We start from the raw sequence: 19,830 nt of genomic DNA, 5'->3' as shown, positions 1-19,830 counted from the left end.
AGACGGTATTTGTACTTGCTGCATCCAGCAACATCCCTCTCATTCATTTATAGATCATCCTGGCTTCCACCTTCACATTTCCGCTACAGTTTCTCTTGCTAAAATCTCATTAATAATTTCACAATAGTCAGGGCCACAGGACATTTTCTAGTTTCTGTCTACCAGGTCTTTTCTGATATATTTGACAATGTTGATTATTCCCTTTCTTTTGAAACTCACTACTCCTTTGGCTTCCATGACATTGTGCTCTCCTGGTTCTCCTCATAACTCTCTGGCTCCTCTCCCTCTGCTTCCTTTGTGGGCTCTGTCCTCCTCTTAAATATTGGGGCTCCTCAATATTGTGGAAGGGTTCTTGCTTCCCCAGTACCTCTTGTTCTGTGCACACTTGCTGCTTGATTCCGTGTACTCTTGTTTGACCTCTGCATGAATGTTGGTGACAGCTACTTCTCCATCTCCTTGGCATCTTGGCCCATATGCCAAACTTCCTGCTGGCTATCTATGCCAAGGGTCCCTTCAAACTGAACATACTCAGAGCTGAGCTCACCACTTCCCTCTCAAAACTACTCATCCAGGGCTCCCTTCCTCCGTGAATGACACTGATAGCCTTCCACAAACAACTTCTTCCCATTCTGACATCTCTGGAGCCTCCAGGTTCCTGTCAGTACGCTTGTTGGAAGTTGCACCAGTCTGCTTTTCCTCTCAGTCTCTGGTTTTAGGACTCATAATCTCTGCCTTCTCACTGGCTGCCCTGCCTCTCATCTTGTCCCCTTCAAATCCACCCTCCACACAGCCATCAGAATGATCAGTCTGCCTATCTTTGTTTCCTAAATGTGCTATTTCAACTCTTTAAGGTTTTGAAGCATAAATGGTGCAACTTAAAGAGGAAAGAGCCACATATAGACTATAGGTCTACATAAATTTTATGAAAGTGGTATTAGAGGGTTGAGTGAATTTTCTCTTGATGCCTTTTTACTGTCCCTGAGATATAAGACATTACATTCTCAGAGTTCAGGAGATAGAAGGTGAAGTGGTAGAGGATTATTGAATATCTCAATTTTTAAAGATTATAGATGATGGCTATAGGAAACGAAAGTACAAAGGCTCACCCAGATATGGCAGGTTGGGTTCCAGACTACCGCAATAAAGGGAACATCACAATAAAGCAAATATTGCACAAAAATGAGTATTGCAATAAAGTGAGTCAAGTGAGGTTTTGGTTTCCTATTGCATATAAAAGTTATGCTTATGCTATGCTGTAGTCTATTAAGTGTGAAATACCATTATGTCTAAAAAACTATGTGCATATATACCTTAATTTAAAAATACTTCATTGTTAAAATGCTACCTATCACCTGAGCTTTGAGCAAGTCAGAAGCTTTTTGCTGGTGGAGAGTATTGCCTTGATGTTGATGGCTGCTGACTGATCAGGGTGGTGGTTCTGAAGGTTGGGGAGGCTGTGACAATTTCTTAAAATAAGACACCAATGAAGTTTGCATCATAATTGACTTCTCTGTTCACAAACGGTTTCTCTGTAGCACGTGATGCTGTTTGATGGCATTTTACCCTCAGTAGAATTGTTTAAATCCTCTCAAGCCCTACTGCTGTTTTATCAACTAAGTTTATGTGATATTCTAAATCCTTTGCTGTCTTTTCAGCTTCACAGCGTCTTCACCAGCAGTAGATTCCATCTCAAGAAACAACTTTCTTTGCTCATTCTTAAGCAATTCCTCATCTATTAAAGTGTCACCATGAGATTGCAGTAGTGCAGTCACAGCTTCAGGCTCCACTCCTAGTGCTAGTTCTCTTGCTGTTTCCACCATATCTGAAGTAGCTTCCTCCACTGAAGTCTTGAAGCCATCAAAGTCATACATGAGGGTTGGAATCACCTTCTTCCAAACTCCTGTTAATGCTGATCTTTTGACTTCTTCCCATGAATCACAAATGTTCTTAGTGGTGAATCCTTTTCAGAAGGTTTTCAATTTACTGTGCCCAGAGCCATCAGAGTAATCACTGTCTGTAGCAGCTATAGCCTTATGAAATCCATTTCTTCAATGCGAAGACTTGAACACTGAAGTGACTCCTTGATCCATGGGCTGCAGAATGGATGTTGTGTTAGCATGCATGAAAACAACATAAATCTCATTGTCCATCTCCATAAGAGCTCTTGGATGACAAAGAACTGATATATTTTGAAAGGAATCTTTTATTCTGAGCAGTAAGTCTCAACAATAGGCTTAAAGTATTCAGTCAACTATGTTGTAAACAGATGTGCTGTCATCTTTTTTTGTTGTTTCATTTATAGAGCACAAGCAGAATAGATTTAGCATAATTCTTAAGGGCTCTAGGATTCTCAGAATGGTAAATGAGCAATGGCTTCAACTAAAAAGTCCCCATTTGCATTAGCCCCTAACAAGAGAGTCAGCCTGCTCTTTGAAGCCAGTCATTGACTTCTCCTCTCTAGCTCTGAACTTCCTAGATGGCATCTTCCAATAAAAGGCTCTTTCATCTATACTGAAAAATCTGTTGTTGCATGTAGCCACCCTCATTAATTATCTGAGCTACATCTTCTGGATAATTTGGTGCAGCCTCTTTTATCAGCACTTGCCACTGCACTGTGCATTTTGATGTTTTGGAGTTGGCTTCTTTCCTCGCACCTCGTGAACCAGCCTCTGCTAGCTTCCAACTTCTCTTCTGCAGCTTTCTCACCTCTCAATCTTCATAGACTTTCGAAGAGACTTAAGGCCTTGCTCTGGATTAGGCTTTAGCCTAAGGAAATGTTGTGGCTGGTTTGACCTATCCAGACCACTTGTCAACAAGAAGGCTGTTCCATTCTCTTACCATTTGTGTATTCACTGGAATAGTACTTTTAATTTCTTTCAAGAACTTTTCTTTGCATTCACAACTTGGCTAACTGTTTGGTGCAAGAGGCCTAGCTTTTGGCCTATCTCGGCTTCCAATGTGCTTTCCTTACTAAGTTTAATCATTTCTAGGTTTTGATTTAAAGTGAGAGACGTGTGACTCTTCCTCTTGCTTGAACACTTAAAGGCCATTAATGGGCCTAATTTCAATATTGTTGTGTCTCACGGAATAGGGAGGCCTGAGGAGAGGGAAAGAGACGGGGAACGGCATTCAGTGGAGCAGTAAGAACACACATGTTTACTAACTTTGCCATCTTACATGAGCATGGTTCATGTGCCCCAAAACAATTATACTAGCAACATCAAGGGTCACCAACCACAGATCACCATAATATAATGATGAAAAAGTTTGTTAAATTACTGTGAGAATTACCAAGAGTGACACCAAGATGTATAGTGAGCAAACGCTGTTGGGAAAAATGGCACCGATAGACTTGCTTGATGGTTGCAACAAAGTTTCAATTTGTAAAGAAAAAAATGCGGTATCTGTGAAGCACAGAATAGTGAAGCAAACTGAAATGAGGCATGCCTGTACTTACATATTGGTACAGGCCCTAAGATACCCTTCCAGTTATGTGCATATTTTTAGTAACAGTCATTTGATAATTATTGCACAGCATTAGATACTTGTTTTTGTGGCTCCTCTCTGTTTACTGCTGAAGTATGACACTTATTATCGTGAACAACAGCAAAGGAAGTTAAGAGGAATATTCACAGTTGTTGAGACATCTTAGTCCAAAAATGCATATACAAATAACATGGTAATAGGATAGTCATGGTTATCAAAAGAACTAACTATTTTTAGAGCTTTCCTCTGTGGGCTGTCAATATGACATTACCAACCAAAATCAAAGTAGAATTCCCACAGGTAAAAGTACAAGTGGGTCTTTACCTTTTAGCAAGTGTTTCTTGTATGAGAGGATATAGTTTCCTCAGATGGAAGATTAGATTGAGAACTAAAATTGGAACTTTTGGTTCTATAGAGAAGCATTGACCAGGTGGTCAAAGTCTTTTAAATTTATAATAAAGCCATATAGCCACATCCTACTAGTGCCCAGGACAGTATACACATATCAATAAACATGAATTTATACTTTTTGATTTTACTTTTAATTCTCAGCTTCTAATTTTATTAATGGAGTCCTTAATTTGAAACCCTTCATTTTGAAATATGTTTGGCTATAATTTGATTTATGTTGACATATACTTTGCTTGTTTCACTATATTTGGGATTTATAACATTTTTTAACTTTTAGTACTCTATAACTACTATTTTTAGCCATTATGAATAATCAAAATTGTTTAGTATGATCTGATTTCAAACACTGAAGTGCATACAATTTAGGAGTAGTAAGTCATAATTACATCCTTTGAAAATAATTGAAGGATTTAATAAATATTAAAGATACTTGAAATATTTATTGTCTGTGAATTAATACAGCATAATGATGTATACATATATAAATAATGCAGAAATTGTACATTAAAACACATGGGCATTTTATGTTTCAAATTCTGCTCTAAAATTACATCCCTGCAAGCTAAAACTTTCATACATGAATAAGTTTTGAAAAAAGGCACTCTTTTTGGATGTTAACTATACTCTAATGATAGAAGAATGGAAATGGGATCTAATAGCTGTTTCTGATATTTTGTTTCTGTTTTTCAGATTTCTATTTTGACAGTGCCAGCAGAGGAACCAGGAACTTTGGCTGTTCGGGTCATTGAGTTATGTTCTTCCACAATGACATGCATGAAAGGCACATGTGAGCACAGTAGAGTCTGCTTATTTGTCTTTTGTGTTTGTTTTGGAAGTAAAGGGGGGCAGCTACTGTTAAAGTTGTGTTGTATTTATAGTGTTTTGCCATTTATTTTTGTTACTGTTGGTTGCAGTATTTTCCTCATGGTGTATATTCATACAATAAGTCATTTCATACCTTCCCTTTGGCTCTAGATATTTCTGAGGCTAAATCTTCACAGGTATATTGTTAAGTTCTCCAGTGAAAGAATTTCTGTGACTTTCCAATTCTTTCTCTCATTTTTCTTAGGCTTATTGGAAACACTTTCATAAAATTTCTTTTCTTTACTGCTAGTTTTCTTCTATACTTTTCCTTAGAATTCTTAATCTAATTACTGAACGTAGGCCATGTATAAATCCTCAGTTTATTTCTTTTTTTATGAGACTAAAGTTAAGAATTGCTTTATTTGTCTATTCTTTTACCTGTATATATCAAAATTTCTGTCTCCAACTCTGTCAGATATCATGCCTTCTACAACATATGTCTTAAAGATGTTTCAGTAAGTAAAAATCAGCAAGTATGCATTAGCCATTCCTATGCCTGGATGTAAACTGTGTGCTGTAGGGATTATAAATAAGTAGTTGACAAGCCTGATTTGAAGTGTTTGTAATCTTATGTCATACCTAATGGGCGCAAGACAGTATTAGCTGAGTGCAGTATACTTTGCTAGGCATTTCAGGGTAGGTAAAGATGAATGGGACATAGTCCTGACCTTAGGGGACTCACAATGTAGTGGGACAGTTAAGACAAATACAAAAGTAGCTGTAAAAGGTAGAATATGAAAGTACCACAGGAGAGGTACAACAAACAGTGGACTCTAGAGATTCATAGGAGGGAAACATAATATCATTAACTATATTTTTTAAATTCTATAATTACATTAAGTTTTACTCAAACTGTTAAATGGATTACGAGAAGCAGAAGACTGATCTGGTTTGGCATAGGCAAGGAAAACTTGATTGTGTTTTCAAGTGTAGAGCTACTACTTACCGCAAGATGGCAAAAGTGTGGAACACAGAGATGGGTGCTAGATGCCAGCAGGGAGAGTGATGAAAACTTGTCCAGTATTGCTATATTCCTAAATTGCCTTTTGAAAAGTAGCTCAGAGGGTTTTTTTCTCCTTTAATGGTGATTTGTGATGTAGGGGAATCTTTACCATGACAGTTATCCTTATTATCTTCCCCTATTATTTTAACCCACTTTTTTCATGTCTTCTTATCTGTGTTAGCATCTTTGATACAAAATAAAACTGCACTCATCTTTGGTTTTCTAAATTACATTTGTTTTATGTTTGTGATTTCTTTGTAAATTTGTTTTTATAAACTATGTTTCTATGAAATATTTTTATCTCCCTAGTATAATAATACATAGTATTGACAATTTGGAAGATGTAAAAAAGAAAAGTAAAATTATTATACTTCATTTCCTACTTGACATCCTTGACACCCCCTCACTGGGGAGGTTGGGGCCCCTGGTTACAGCCTGGCAAGGGCTGGGAGTCTAAGCTCCCCAGTTCAGCCTTCAGTGGTGGGTACAGATGTTGGGGCCTCAGTTTTTCTGTGGTGTTTGACTGTAGTAGAGCACTATCTAAAGTTTTTTGTCTTGCTAGGTTGCCCCTTGTCCTCTGACCAGAGAGAGTAGGTGTTTGTTGGGGTGTTTTCTTACTGAGCCCATTGATGTTTCTGAATTGCCAGTTTTTCTCATAACCAGTCTAAGATATATGAAGCAAAAACACAACTCAGTGAATTCTGCCATCTTATCTTGTTCCTTTGCTGCCAAGGTCCCTAAGCAGTGTGCTTTCTTCTCTGTACCTCTTGCTGTCTTTATGTTTATTTTTATATTATGTGTGAGATTTTTACCTGTGCTTAGCAGGAGGAATAGGGAAAAAGGCCTTTACTCCATCTTTCTGTCAGTGTGTCCCAAAGTGGCTAGAATTTCAGGGCTTTTGATATATAATGTCAACTTGCCAAACTCCCAAAGCTATATAAACTTAGGTATCCAGTGGTAGTTTATGAGCAAAGCATGTCTGTTTCTCCAAACCCTGGAGAGCACTGGGTGTTATCTTACCAAAAGTCCTTTACCACTTTGAAAGCTGAAAATTTATATTTTGTTTAAATTTGTATTTAATAACTCACAAAGTTGAACATCCTTTCAAAATGTTTATTGGATATTTATACTTATTTTGAAAATCTCTTGTTTGTTTAATTTGTCTGTTGTATTGCTTGTTCTTATCAACTTGTAAAAGCAATGTAAACATGAAGGGTATCAATGTGGGTATCTTATGTGTTACAAGTATACTTCTTGGTTCATCAAACTTTTTTTTTTTTAAGTACAAGGTAAATAGAAGGTGTTATCCTGGGTCTTGGGAGTAAGACATAAAATGATTAAAGAAATAATTCCTGATCTCAGGGAGCTTTAAATTTACTGGAGAAGAAAAAGGAAACATCATAAATAAAAGCAAAAACAGACACAGCAGCAAAGGAAGGTAGCATAAGCTAAGTATACATGTAATGAATGTTAAATGGAGGAGAGGTTATTGTGGTCTGAATGGTCTAGGAATGCTTCAAGAAAAACTTGGGACGTGTTCCGGGTCTTAAAAATGGTACGTTGGAAACTTTGCAGTTTCTTATTAGTTATAATGATAAAGGTTTACTTATATAAGTTTTCTGTTCTGCGTAAAATTTTAACTTATTTTGTATCATGAAGGATGGAATATATTTGTGTTTATATACACATATGTACCCACATATATACCCATTTATAGGTATGTCAGTGTATTTATAGGAAACACACGCCAAAAGAGTGTATACCAAAATAAGTACAGAAGCAGTTATCCCTAAGTGATGGAAATACAGGTAACTGACCTTTAGGTTTTCTCTTTGTTTACCTTGATTTTCTAATTTCTCTACAATGTGAATTAAAAACAGACTTAACTGGATACACCACAAGGATAAAGGATCATATTACAGATATATATAATAGTGTGATCAAAATTTGATGTACAAGTACCAGATGTTTGTTATAATTAAGATCACGTACAATTGAATCCACAGTTTTTTGTGTTTAATTCTAAGCCACTATGATATGAAAATGTGTCAAGTGGTCATTTGACCATTTTTCTTTAGTCTTCATTACTGTCAAATCTTCCTACTTTGGTAAATATTTCCTTAAATTTTAAATCGCTTTTCCAAATGGCCCTGCAACATACTGATCAGTGACCTATCATAAGTAAGTTAGTGCTTTCCCACATGAAGTCCCGCATTTGTCATCTGGGTTCTGTTCCTGCTTAAATGATCTGTTTATGTGTGTGTATACTCACATTGCCAAACCTCTTTCTCAGGTCAGCTCATTCAGAAAAGTCTTCCTACTGACTGGGAAGGACAAAGATTAGGAAACTAAGGCTTAGGGTATTTAATTAGGTTACCTAAGATCACACACTTCAGTAAGTGGCAGAGCAGGGATTCAAACATAATTTTTTTCTGTTTCAAGGAAAATACACTCTGCTGATGCTGAACATGTTTAAAAAATGCTGCTTTCGTATACTTTTATTTGTGTGCTCATGAATCATAAATATTGTGCCAACCCTCAGACTATGGGCTTCTTCCTATCCTACAATAAAGAAGACAGACATTCCATGATGATAGTTATTCAACAAATATTTATTGAGCTCCTACTAAATGTTGCATGCCAATAGATACCAACAAATTAGGGCTGTTGTACAGATTCATTGTTTATAAAGCATGTAACAAAGCCCCTGACAAAGAGTAAACCTGTAAGAAATGGCAACTGCCATTCATAATAAGAATACCATTGTTAATATACTGGGTTATGGATAATAGATAGAGCAAAATATTATTCTTTTTAATATTACCATATTTTCTATGACCTTTATGCCTTTCCACATACTATTCCCTTGATGTGAAGTGGCCTTGCCAACTTATTAAATGCCTCTTCATCCTTTGAGTCCTATTTCAAATATTACCACCTTTCCCAAGCCTTTCTGTGCTTCATTCATGCACTTAGGCATTTGCTCCTCTGTTTTGAGAAAACCTTGAATTTCCATCTAGGTTAACATTTATTTCATTTTAATAATAATGATAAGTAACACTTATTAAGTCCTTATTGTATGTAGGCACTGTTCTAAGTACTTTAAATGGATTAATTTATCCATCACAACAATTCTATGAGATAATCCCATTGCCTCCTCTGTTATTCAGATGAGGAAACTGAGGCATAGAAAAAGCAAATACTTTACACCAGGCCACAGAACTAGTATAAATGAGAAGAGAATTTGAACACAGGACATCTGAATCTAGAGCCTGTTTTTTTAATCATAGTGCTATACTGCCTCAAAACAATTATAGCATGATTATCTTCACATTCTATGTACATTATGCTTAGCACTGTTGAGTAAATGGAAAAAAAAAACGTGTAAAGTCTTGGCTTCTAAAGTGATGTTTTCTAACTTTAAAATTTTTAAATTAAGGTTTCTTGAAAACTTTTTACCCACCAGCAAATGAAAAACAGATTTTTAAACAGTCTGTCTTAAAGTCATGAAATTTAAAAGAGAGATTAGTAACAAGTTATTTACTTTTTTAGTTCATGTATCTAATGTTGTGGGAGTCAATTTCCAGTTTGACTTTCTAAGAAATTCAAAGCGAATACTGGTATAGTAGAAAATATTGGCCCAAGAGTCTACAGAATTACTTCCATTTACTTCTTTGACCTTGGATAAGTTTCTTCATTTCTTGGGTCTTGGTTTCTTCATTAGAATGGGGGGTTTAGTCTAAGGAATTTAGAAAGATCCCATACTAATCAAATGTGGTCCACATTTTGCAAGTGTGTGGAAAGAGCCATATGTCTCGTATACATGTTTGATAAAAATATGTGACTTTATTTCAAGCAAAATAACAATGACCCTTTTTCTTCCAAAGCCCTCTCTGACTCCAGCTTTGTTACTTCTTTTTTGTATGATAAAAGTATTTCACTGATCTTTACTATAGCTAAAAATCTATTAATATAAAACCAGCAGTACAGACAGATGGACTAGCTTTGGTTTTTTTAGTCTCAATAGTAAGGCCTACCCTAGGAAAGTTGACTGAAAGATAAATTTGAATTAATTATATATAGTTTGCCTTGTTCCAGAGGAAAAGAGAAGTTCGTGTTCATTTTTAAATCTTGTATGCTTTCTTCCTATAATAACATGCACTATTTAGAAAGTCCTAGTTAATAATTACAATAGAGTTAATGCTCCATATAATGCTGCTGCCCTAATTGAGAGTTGCAAGTTATTCTGTTCTCTGTAATTAGCTTGTCTGTCTTCTGAAACAGAACTAGTCTGATAATATCACAGAAGGCTTTAAACCACCCTTTCCCTTTCCCTTGACTTTTTTCTGTTCCAAGTCAGAAAAAAGAATAAAGAGACTGTGTCATGGGTTTATTTTATGTATCCAAACCTGTTCCCAGTTCATTTATTTTCCTGCTTTGAAGCTCCCTGATTATAGGTAAATTTCTTAAGGTTAAAAATGTTACACTATCATTCTTTTCCCTAACTACTTTTACTACTAAATCTCTTCTAATAATCTGTCTTTTTTTGTGAATCTTTTGGATGAAGTGTATCCAGAACTCTATATAACAGGTTTAAAAGTTTTGCATAATTGTTTCTAAACAGAAAAATTTCATTATTTCCCCAGGTCAAGCACCAATAAATAGGCAGTGCCAATTAGTCATGGTATAAGAATCCACTTTGTGAGGGAGTACTGTATGAAATTTGACATTACTCCTACTTGGAAAAACAAAGGATCTTCAGAAGAATGTATTTCAGTTAGGATTCTTGAGACAAGATTTTTACTATTCTCTCTGAATGTTGTTTTTATATATCTGGATTAGCTATATTGTGTATTTCTAATATTTATACTAATTACAGTGTTGAGCTGTTAATGATCATCCATATGCTCATAATTTTTTTAGAAATTAAAAAATAAAATTATACTAAATTAGATATAACTGTATGATAATAAATAGTAAATATTGTATAAATTTGACATTTTTTAAGCATTAAGTGGGTTTTATTGTGGCTTATTTTCCCTTAAAACAATTACTTAAGTAGTCAGATACATCTAAGACTTTGGTCCCATTGTATAAATGACAGGCATATAATCAGTATTGCCAGCTGAGTGGAACCAAATGCCTTCCCTTGCCCTGAAAATTGAGCCTATAATGATGAAATCATGAACTAAACTCATCGTTCTTCCTGTTGGAAAATCACTTGAAGACAAATATTTCCAACCACTGTAACTAATGCAGTTATACCTGAGTACATCAAATATAATCAAAATATATACCAATGAGACTTTGTGACTTGTGCCCACCATACTTCAAAGGTAATAAAAATGAAATTTATAGAAAGTAAATGATGTGGGGTTATTGGAATTCTTTAGTAAAATTGAAGTCTTTTTCACTTTTAAATATTAGGTTTTTATTAATGAGTAAATCTAGCATAGTCCATTGTTCATTAGCCATAACAATGTCTATATAAAGATTTATTTTTCTTTTAAATATGTTATTGATTTCAAAGATATTATTCCCACTTAAATAAATATAAGAAGATGAAGGAATTTAAATTTATCACAGGTACTCTGCTTTTAGCTAATGAAGGTTTTATGTTATTCTTTCTGAGCACATACTAAGTACTTACGTGTTGACTGATTCTGATAGTTCATACCTCTGTTCAGTATCTACTGCTCATATTTTTCCATTCTTTAATCAACACTAGCTTTTACTTTCTTTCCATTAAGAACAGGGTAGAAATTTGTGACCTTTTACAGTGTTAATTCAGAGTTCACCAATACTGTGGTACTTCATATCTTCATATTAAAGGTTATTCAATTATTGTGTTGCATTCAGTGAAATATAATACATAAAATGGTAGTCTTTGTTAAAGAGAATCTTATATTAATGTTTTGGGCATCATGTAATAGAATATAAAATTCTCTCAATATTTTCAATTTTCAACAATTTAAAGTTTTCTTTTTACAAATCACGTGTTTTAGACTTTTTATTCTTCATCCTGTGCTATATAAATGCTTCACTGTAGTCTTAAGTATGTGACCAAGAATTTGCTTAAAGGACATTAAAATACCTTAAATTCACTCTCACTTTTTAGTCTCTTTAATTACTTTTCTTAGGTGTCACATTGCCTTCTATTTGGCTTGATTTAGAACTCGTAAAAACATAAGTGTGCAACTGAAGTTTTTACCTTCATGTACACAATTGTGTGGTTGTTGAGAACTGGTTGGGTTCAAATCCCAGCTCTTACATACTAGAGGATTGACTTTAGGTAAATTACTTAATCTCTCAGGGCCTCAGCTTCCCTATCTATAAAATAGTGATAATGATAGTGCCTACCTCAGTATTATTATCAGGATCAAATTCATGTGCACAGTGTATGGCACTTATCAACATCAATAAGTACTACTTTTTACTTTAAAATTAATCACCAGAATTACAACTCTATGAACCATAGAGATGTGTTCCAGAATGTGTACGAATACCCTTGAAGCCATGTCTTAGTGAGCTGAGCCAGTGATTGTTCCTCATCTATTTCAGAATAATTTCCTTCTCCAAAAGCCAATATCTGATCGGCCCACCAACCAGAAATTCCTAGCAGAGATGCCTTCTAAGGAAACTGGAAATCCCTTTTGTGCAAAATAAAAATATTTTAGGTGATAAGTTAAACGGAATTTGTTAAATTCTATTACAGTGGAATTGAGCTTAGACAGGAAAGGTTTGAAAGTCAGAAATGCGCATGAGCATGTAAACCCACCCCCTAGTGTGCTGTAGCTTTACAAATAGCATTCTTCAGATAGCTGAAATGTATCCGTTTAGTATTGAAATTTTTTTAATTATGTTTTTAGCTGTTTCACACATTTCCTTACCATTCTATACTGAATATATGAAACATATTTGAACCTTTTTCTTATAAGTTAAGGATATTGTGAACGTTACTATATTCCATTGTAAGCCAGTGATGCCCTTGAGGCCTATGAGGTGTTTAGGCCTTTTTGTTCCTATGCTACATGACTGTACAGTCATGCTTTATCCTGTCTTGCATCTGTTTTACAGTTGACCCTTGAACAACATGGATTTGAACCATGTGGGTCCACTTATACATGGATTTTTTTCCAACAAATATATTGGAAAAATTTTTGGAGATGTGTGACAATTTGAAAAATCATTTTGTTTTATTATAAGAATACAATATATAATATATTCAACATACAAAATATGTGCTAATTGACTGTTTATGTTATCATCAAGGCTTCCAGTCAACAGGCTATTAGTAAAGTTTTTGGCGAGTTAAAAGTTACATGAGAATTTTCAACTGTGTGGGGGTGGGGATGGAGTGAGTACCTCTAACCTCCATGTTGTTCAAGGGTCAATTGTGTATGTCTGCCTCTAGCTTTTTCATACAGGTGCCAGAATATTCTTCCTAGCAGCACTGTCCACTGAATTTCCTTCCCCCTTATTTGTTTCTTGTAATCTGTGGAGGATCAGAAAACAAGATACCCAAGCTCATTGAAATTGCTTGTAATACTAACATAACCAAGTTTGCAGCAAGTGGTTGTGTTAGTATTGTAATATCTACCTTGGGTGCTGAACAGCCTTTTTTTGGAGGAGGAGGGGGCATATTTCCTAGTTCTTGGTTGTATGTAAAAGACTTGTGAATAAGTGACAGGTTACTGTAATTGCAATGTAAACAGCTCCGTATCAGTTAAGTTGGTATTTTGATGCACTAACAGCAAATCATTGTTATCCATTAAGACAGGGCTTTTCTAGCCAACCCTAGGTTAGCTTACTTATTTTATCATTTTTAAAATAGTAATGTTACATTTTTTAAAAACTATAAATCAATTTGTGTTCCACTCCCCTCACCTAATTTGATTCCTTACTGAGATTGTTTTGTCAAAGCTGCACAAGTTATATTTTCACACACATCTTTCAGAACCTACCTTACATCTTTATTTTTCACTCATCTTTTCTTATAGCCTAAATTAATCTAATATAGGATTTATTTTCTTTTAAAGTCATTTGTAAGTGAGCAAAATATCTCTGTAGCCTTTCCGTTTGACATTCAAGTTCACATTCTTTACAGTACTTATTCATATTCTAGGTAGTTTTTCTTTGGCACATAATAATCCATCAGTAACAGCTGTTTTATTCTGGAATTTGATGTTACAGGATCTTATTCATCTGTGATATGATTATATATTTGTGAATATGTAATGTGAATATACATATATATAAAATACTAATCATGAATTTTATGTAGATACTGTTTTATTCATCTTTTCTGCTTTTAGAATCCTATAAAGAAAATACATACCTTTCATGAAAATGAATTTAGATAATTTAAAATAATCATTGGTACCCTTTTTTGATATTTTTCAAAATGTGACTATATACATTATTTTTTATCAGTATTGTCGTGAAGCACAGATTTGATTTTACAAGTAAACTATTTTCCTCATGATGTTAAGTTGACACTCAAGAGTTTCTTCATTAAATTCTATTGAGAACATGCAAGCTGACTCAAGTTATTCTGGAGTTTTTTATGGTTGGATTCAAAAACCAAAGCCATATGTCATCAAACTCAGTTTCTCACTTGGTGCCAAAAAGAAAATGTATTTCAGACCTTTTCTATCTTATTAACACAATCATATAGTCTGACTTGGACTATATTACCTAAATTATATTAGGCCTTTATGCCTATATGAAAGATAAGTTATGAGCCCACAGGGATCCCTGTATATATAAATTATATATTCCTAGTTAGGTTACACAAGAAAAAGCACTTGTTGACTAGCCTATACATAAAGATTCTTTAAGTGCATTTGGAACAATTTTGCATACTTGTATAGAGTGAATGACAGCTATGTGTGGGACTCTCCATATCTTGAGGAATAGATTCCTTACTTTCTTCAGCAAGCATTCACTTGGGTTTTACATTCATGTTTGTAATGCCATCAGTGTTTGGTTTAAAATCTGTCATCGCTGAAAGAGTAATGGCTGACAAGTGGGGAGTTCGGTTCAAAAATCCTGAGAACTAGAAGAGGTTTTGTAGATGAATTAATTCTATCCCTTCTGTTTCATCAGGAGGGCACTGAGGCCAGAGAGATAAACTGACTTGGCCAAGTAGATAGAGCAGCAGTAATACTAGGCCCACAGCACCATCCTCTACTCTGTGATCCTGTTACTGTACATTAGACTCATCACTTTGAAATATGCTCATTATTACTGTGCAGATTCTGAGTAGAAATCTCACTTCTTGTATGTTTAGAAAAATATCTTGTAAGGGAGCATGTATGAGATACCAGCATCCCAAACCCAGTTTTAGGGAACAGAGAGTGATGTCCGACTTTGGAATTTTAGATGCTCTTGTTTCAGTGGTGCTGATTGTGACTTGTGCTCCATTCACTAACAGGTTTTCAAGTATTACCTGTAAGTCCTGTGAATTAAAGTTTATTTTGTACTAAAGTTTCTTAAAGGCCAATGGAAATCTAAGTATATTGCCAACAGAGTAATTGTGATAGAGAACTCATCTTTTAACCCATTAAGCCTTTGAGCAGTTGCTAAATGAAGTAAAAGGAGTATAGTTTTTATGAGAGAAAGTCAGGATTTTTTAAATTTTGCTTGAGTCAGTTATAATCTCACATGATGCCAGTGAGATGCTGACGTTTCCACTTCTGTTACATCTTCTACAATCTCGTAATACTTCTTAATTGGCACTAATGAATATAATGCTTTTAGGAAAGCATTTGCCCCATCTGATCTCCTTTGTGGTTATTTTTAGTATTTATTGATTAGGTTTGTGGAGAAGAATTAAAGTCACCGAATGCAAGGAAGCACTTAATTTAACAAGAGCTAAATTTTATTAGAAATGAAACAACAATTTCTACAAGTTTAGTTTTGTGATTGCCTTAATGCCGTAAGGTCTTCAAACTTTTTGCTTATGTATCCCTTGAACACTTACTTGCAAGTTGACATATACAATTTTTTATCGTAAGATTCAAATAATTGCCAAGAAAGCAGTTTCTAACATTATAAATGTTGATACATAATAGTAAAACTGTAACATTCTTACATGTATTCACTGGAGTTTAAGTACAAGAAATTTTTTAAATAGGTGATATACACTATTACTTATTCTAAAAAATAAATGGAAATAAAATTTTTAAACATCTAGGACAGGGGGCGGAGCCAAGATGGCAGCATGAGTAGAGCAGCAGAAATCTCCTCCCAAAACCATATATATTTTTGAAAATACAACAAATACAACTATTCCTAAGAGAGAGACCAGAAGACACAGGACAACAGCCAGACTACATCTTCACCTGCGAGAACACAGTGCCGCACGAAGAGGGTAAGATACAAGTCACGGCCCGGCGGGACCCAAGCGCCCCTCACCCCAGCTTCCCGGTGGGAGGAGAGGAATCGGAGCGGGGAGGGAGAGGGAGCCCAGGACCGCTAAACACCCAGCCCTAGCCATCCACACTGGAGCACAGTCACACAGTGCGTGGTGTGCTGGATACTAGGGAAACGGGGCAGTAAAACCTGCGAGTGGGTCCCCGCAGCTGGCTCCCCTGAGATAAAGAAAAGCAATTGCTTTTTGAAAGTCTTAAAGGGACAAGGACCCAACAGCTGGACGGAAGCGTCCCGGAACACTTAGCCTAGCAGCTGGGAATCCCAGGGAACTCCGGATGCTCTAACTCCCTGGGCAGCAGTGCGGCTCGGAGGCCCCTCACTGTCATAAACAGCATCCCGCCCGTTTCCCTTCTAACGTAGCTCCGCCATAGTGGGGAAGCAGCCTGAGGCCGGCCACGTCCACAGCAACTGCGGAGCTTACTCCACAGCGGCTGGGCAAGAATCAGAGACCCCATCTGCGTGCAGCTGCCCAGCACAAGCCGCTAGGGGTCGCTGTTCTCCCAGGAGAAGAAGGCCACAAACCAGCAAGAAGGGATGTTCTCCCAGCCAACACACACGCCAGCTCCCCACAACTCTCTCTATCACCATGAAAAAGCAGAAGAATTTGATACAAACCAGATTAACCCAGACATCCCACCCTGAGAAGGAATCTGGAGAGACAGACCTAACCAATCTCTCTGAAAAAGAATTCAAAATAAACATCATAACCATGCTGATGGATCTTCAGAGAAATAGGTAAGAGCTAAGGGATGAAGTCTGGAGGGAGATCACAGAAATGAAACAATCTATTGAAGGACTTCAGAGCAGACTGGATGAGATGCAAGAGGCCATTAATGGAATAGAAATCAGAGAACAGAAACACAGAGAAGCTGATGCAGAGAGAGATAAAAGGATCTCCAGGAATGAAAGAATATTAAGAAAACTGTGTGTCCAATCCAAACGGAACAATATTTGCATTATAGGGGTACTAGAAGAAGAAGAGAGAGAAAAAGGGATAGAAAGTGTATTTGAAGAAATAATTGCTGAAAACTTCAACAAACTGGGGGAGGAAATAATCGATCAGACCACTGAAGTACACAGAACTCCCAACAGAAGGGACCTGAGAAGGATAACACCAAGGCACATAATAATTAAAATGGCAAAAATCAAGGACAAGAACAGAGTTTTAAAGGCAGCTAGAGAGAGGAGAAAGGTCACCTACAAAGAAAACCCATCAGGCTAACATCAGACTTCTCAACAAAAACCTTACAGGCCAGAAGAGAATGGCATGATATATTTAATGCAATGAAACAGAAGGGCCTTGAACCAAGAATACTGTATCCAGCACGATTATGATTTAAATATGAAGGTGGGATTAAACAATTTCCAGAAAAGCAAAAGTTGAGGGAATTTGCCTCACACAAACCACCTATCAGGGTATAATAGAGGAACTGCTTCAGATGGGAGCACTCCTAAGACTAAATAGATGTCACCAGAGAAAATAAGATCACAGCAAAGAAAACAGACCAACCAAATACTAACTAAAGGCAAAAAATAAAATCAACTACCCACAAAAGCAGTTAAAGGAAACACAAAAGAGCACAGAATAAAACAACCAACATATAATGAATGGAGGAGGAAGAATAAGAAGGGAGAGAAATAAAGAATCACCAGACAGTGTTTATAATTGCTTAATAAGCGAGTTAAGTTAGACAGTAAGATAGTAAAGAAGTTAACCTTGAACCTTTGGTAACCACAAACTTAAAGCCTGCAATGGCAATAAGTACATATCTTTCAATAATCACCCTAAATGTAAATGGACTGAATGCACCAATCAAAAGACACAGAGTAATAGAATGGATAAAAAAGCAAGACCCATCCATATGCTGCTTACAAGAGACTCACCTCAAACCCAAAGACATGCACAGACTTAAAGTCAAGGGATGGAAAAAGATATTACATGCAAACAACAGAGAGAAAAAAGCAGGTGTTGCAATACTAGTATCAGACAAAATAGACTTCAAAACAAAGAAAGTAACAAAAGATAAAGAAGGACATCACGTAATGATAAAGGGCTCAGTCCAACAAGACTATATAACCATTATAAACATATATGCACCCAATACAGGAGCACCAACATATCCGAAACAAATACTAACAGAACTAAGGGAGGAAATAGAATGCAATGCATTGATTCTGGGAGACTTCAACACACCACTCACTACAAAGAACAAATCCACCAGACGGAAAATGAGTAAGGACACAGAGGCACTGAACAACAAACTAGAACAGATGGACCTAATAGACATCTACAGAACTCTACATCCAAAAGCAACAGGATACACGTTCTTCTCAAGTGCACATGGAACATTCTCCAGAATAGACCACATACTAGGCCACAAAAAGAGCCTCAGTAAATTTGAAAAGATTGACATCCTACCAACCAACTTTTCAGACCACAAGGTATAAAACTAAAATAAATTGTTCAAAGAAAGCAAGAAGGCTCACAAACACATGGAGGCTTAACAACATGCTCCTAAATAATCAATGGATCAACGAACAAAAGAGATCAAGCAAGGTATGGAAACAAATGACAACAACAACACAAAGCCCCAACGTCTGTGGGATGCAGCAAAAGCAGTCTTAAGAGGAAAGTATATAGCAATGCAGTCATACTTAAAGAAAAGAACAATCCCAAATGCATAGTCTAATGTCAAAATTATCGAAATTGGAAAAAGATGAACAAATGAGGTCTAAAGTCAGCAGAAGGAGGGACATAATAAAGATCAGAGAAGAAATAAATAAAATTGAGAAGAATAAAACAACAGAAAAGATCAATGAAACCAAGAGCTGGTTCTTTGAGAAAATAAACAAAAGAGATGAGCCTCTAGCCAAACTTAGTAAGAGAAAAAGAGAATCAACACACATCAACAGAATGAGAAATGAGAAAGGAAAAATCGTGACGGACCCCACAGAAATACAAAGAATTATTAGAGAATACTATGAAAACCTATATGCTAAGAAGCTAGAAAACCTAGAAGAAATGGACAACTTCCTACAAAAATACAACCTTTCAAGACTAACCAAGGAAGAAACACAAAATTTAAACAAACCAATTACAAGCAAAGAAATTGAAGTGGTAATCAAAACACTACCCAAGAACAAAACCTCCAGTCCAGATGGATTTACTGCAGAATTTTATCAGACATACATAGAAGACATAATACGCATTCTCCTTAAAGTTTTCCAAAAAATAGAAGAGGAGGGAATACTCCCAAACTCATTCTATGAAGTAGCATCACCCTAATAACAAAACCGGGCAAAGACCCCAACAAAAAGGAAAATTAAAGACCAATATCCCTGATGAATGTAGATGCAAAAATACTCAACAAAATATTAGCAAACCGAATTCAAAAATATATCAAGAGGATCATACACCATGACCAGGTGGGATTCATCCCAGGGATGCAAGGATGGTACAACATTCGAATATCTTATCAACATCATCCACCACATCAACAAAAAGAAGGACAAAAACAACATGATCATTTCCATAGATGCTGAAAAAGCACTCGACAAAATTCAACATCCATTCAAGATAAAAAGTCTCAACAAAATGGGTATAGAGGGCAAGTACCTCAACATAATAA

At 35.9% G+C, this 19,830-nt stretch overlaps 1 protein-coding gene across 3 annotated transcripts in view; it reads left to right on the top strand.

Annotated features, from left to right (window-relative positions):
- The window catches only part of CHM (CHM Rab escort protein), a 215,684-nt gene that overhangs the window by 177,692 nt on the left and 18,162 nt on the right, over positions 1 to 19,830 (top strand). For all 3 annotated transcript variants that reach the window (XM_037004815.2, XM_037004812.2, XM_037004811.2), the window contains one exon: positions 4,588 to 4,684. In XM_037004815.2, coding sequence (XP_036860710.1) covers positions 4,588 to 4,684 — 97 coding nt within the window. The remainder of the gene's footprint in view (positions 1 to 4,587; positions 4,685 to 19,830) is intronic.

Source organism: Manis javanica, chromosome X (genome assembly GCF_040802235.1).
Source record: "Manis javanica isolate MJ-LG chromosome X, MJ_LKY, whole genome shotgun sequence".
Lineage (NCBI taxonomy): Eukaryota > Metazoa > Chordata > Mammalia > Pholidota > Manidae > Manis > Manis javanica.
Note: the sequence above shows the minus strand (reverse complement) of the source record. Positions and strands in the feature narration are given on the sequence as shown.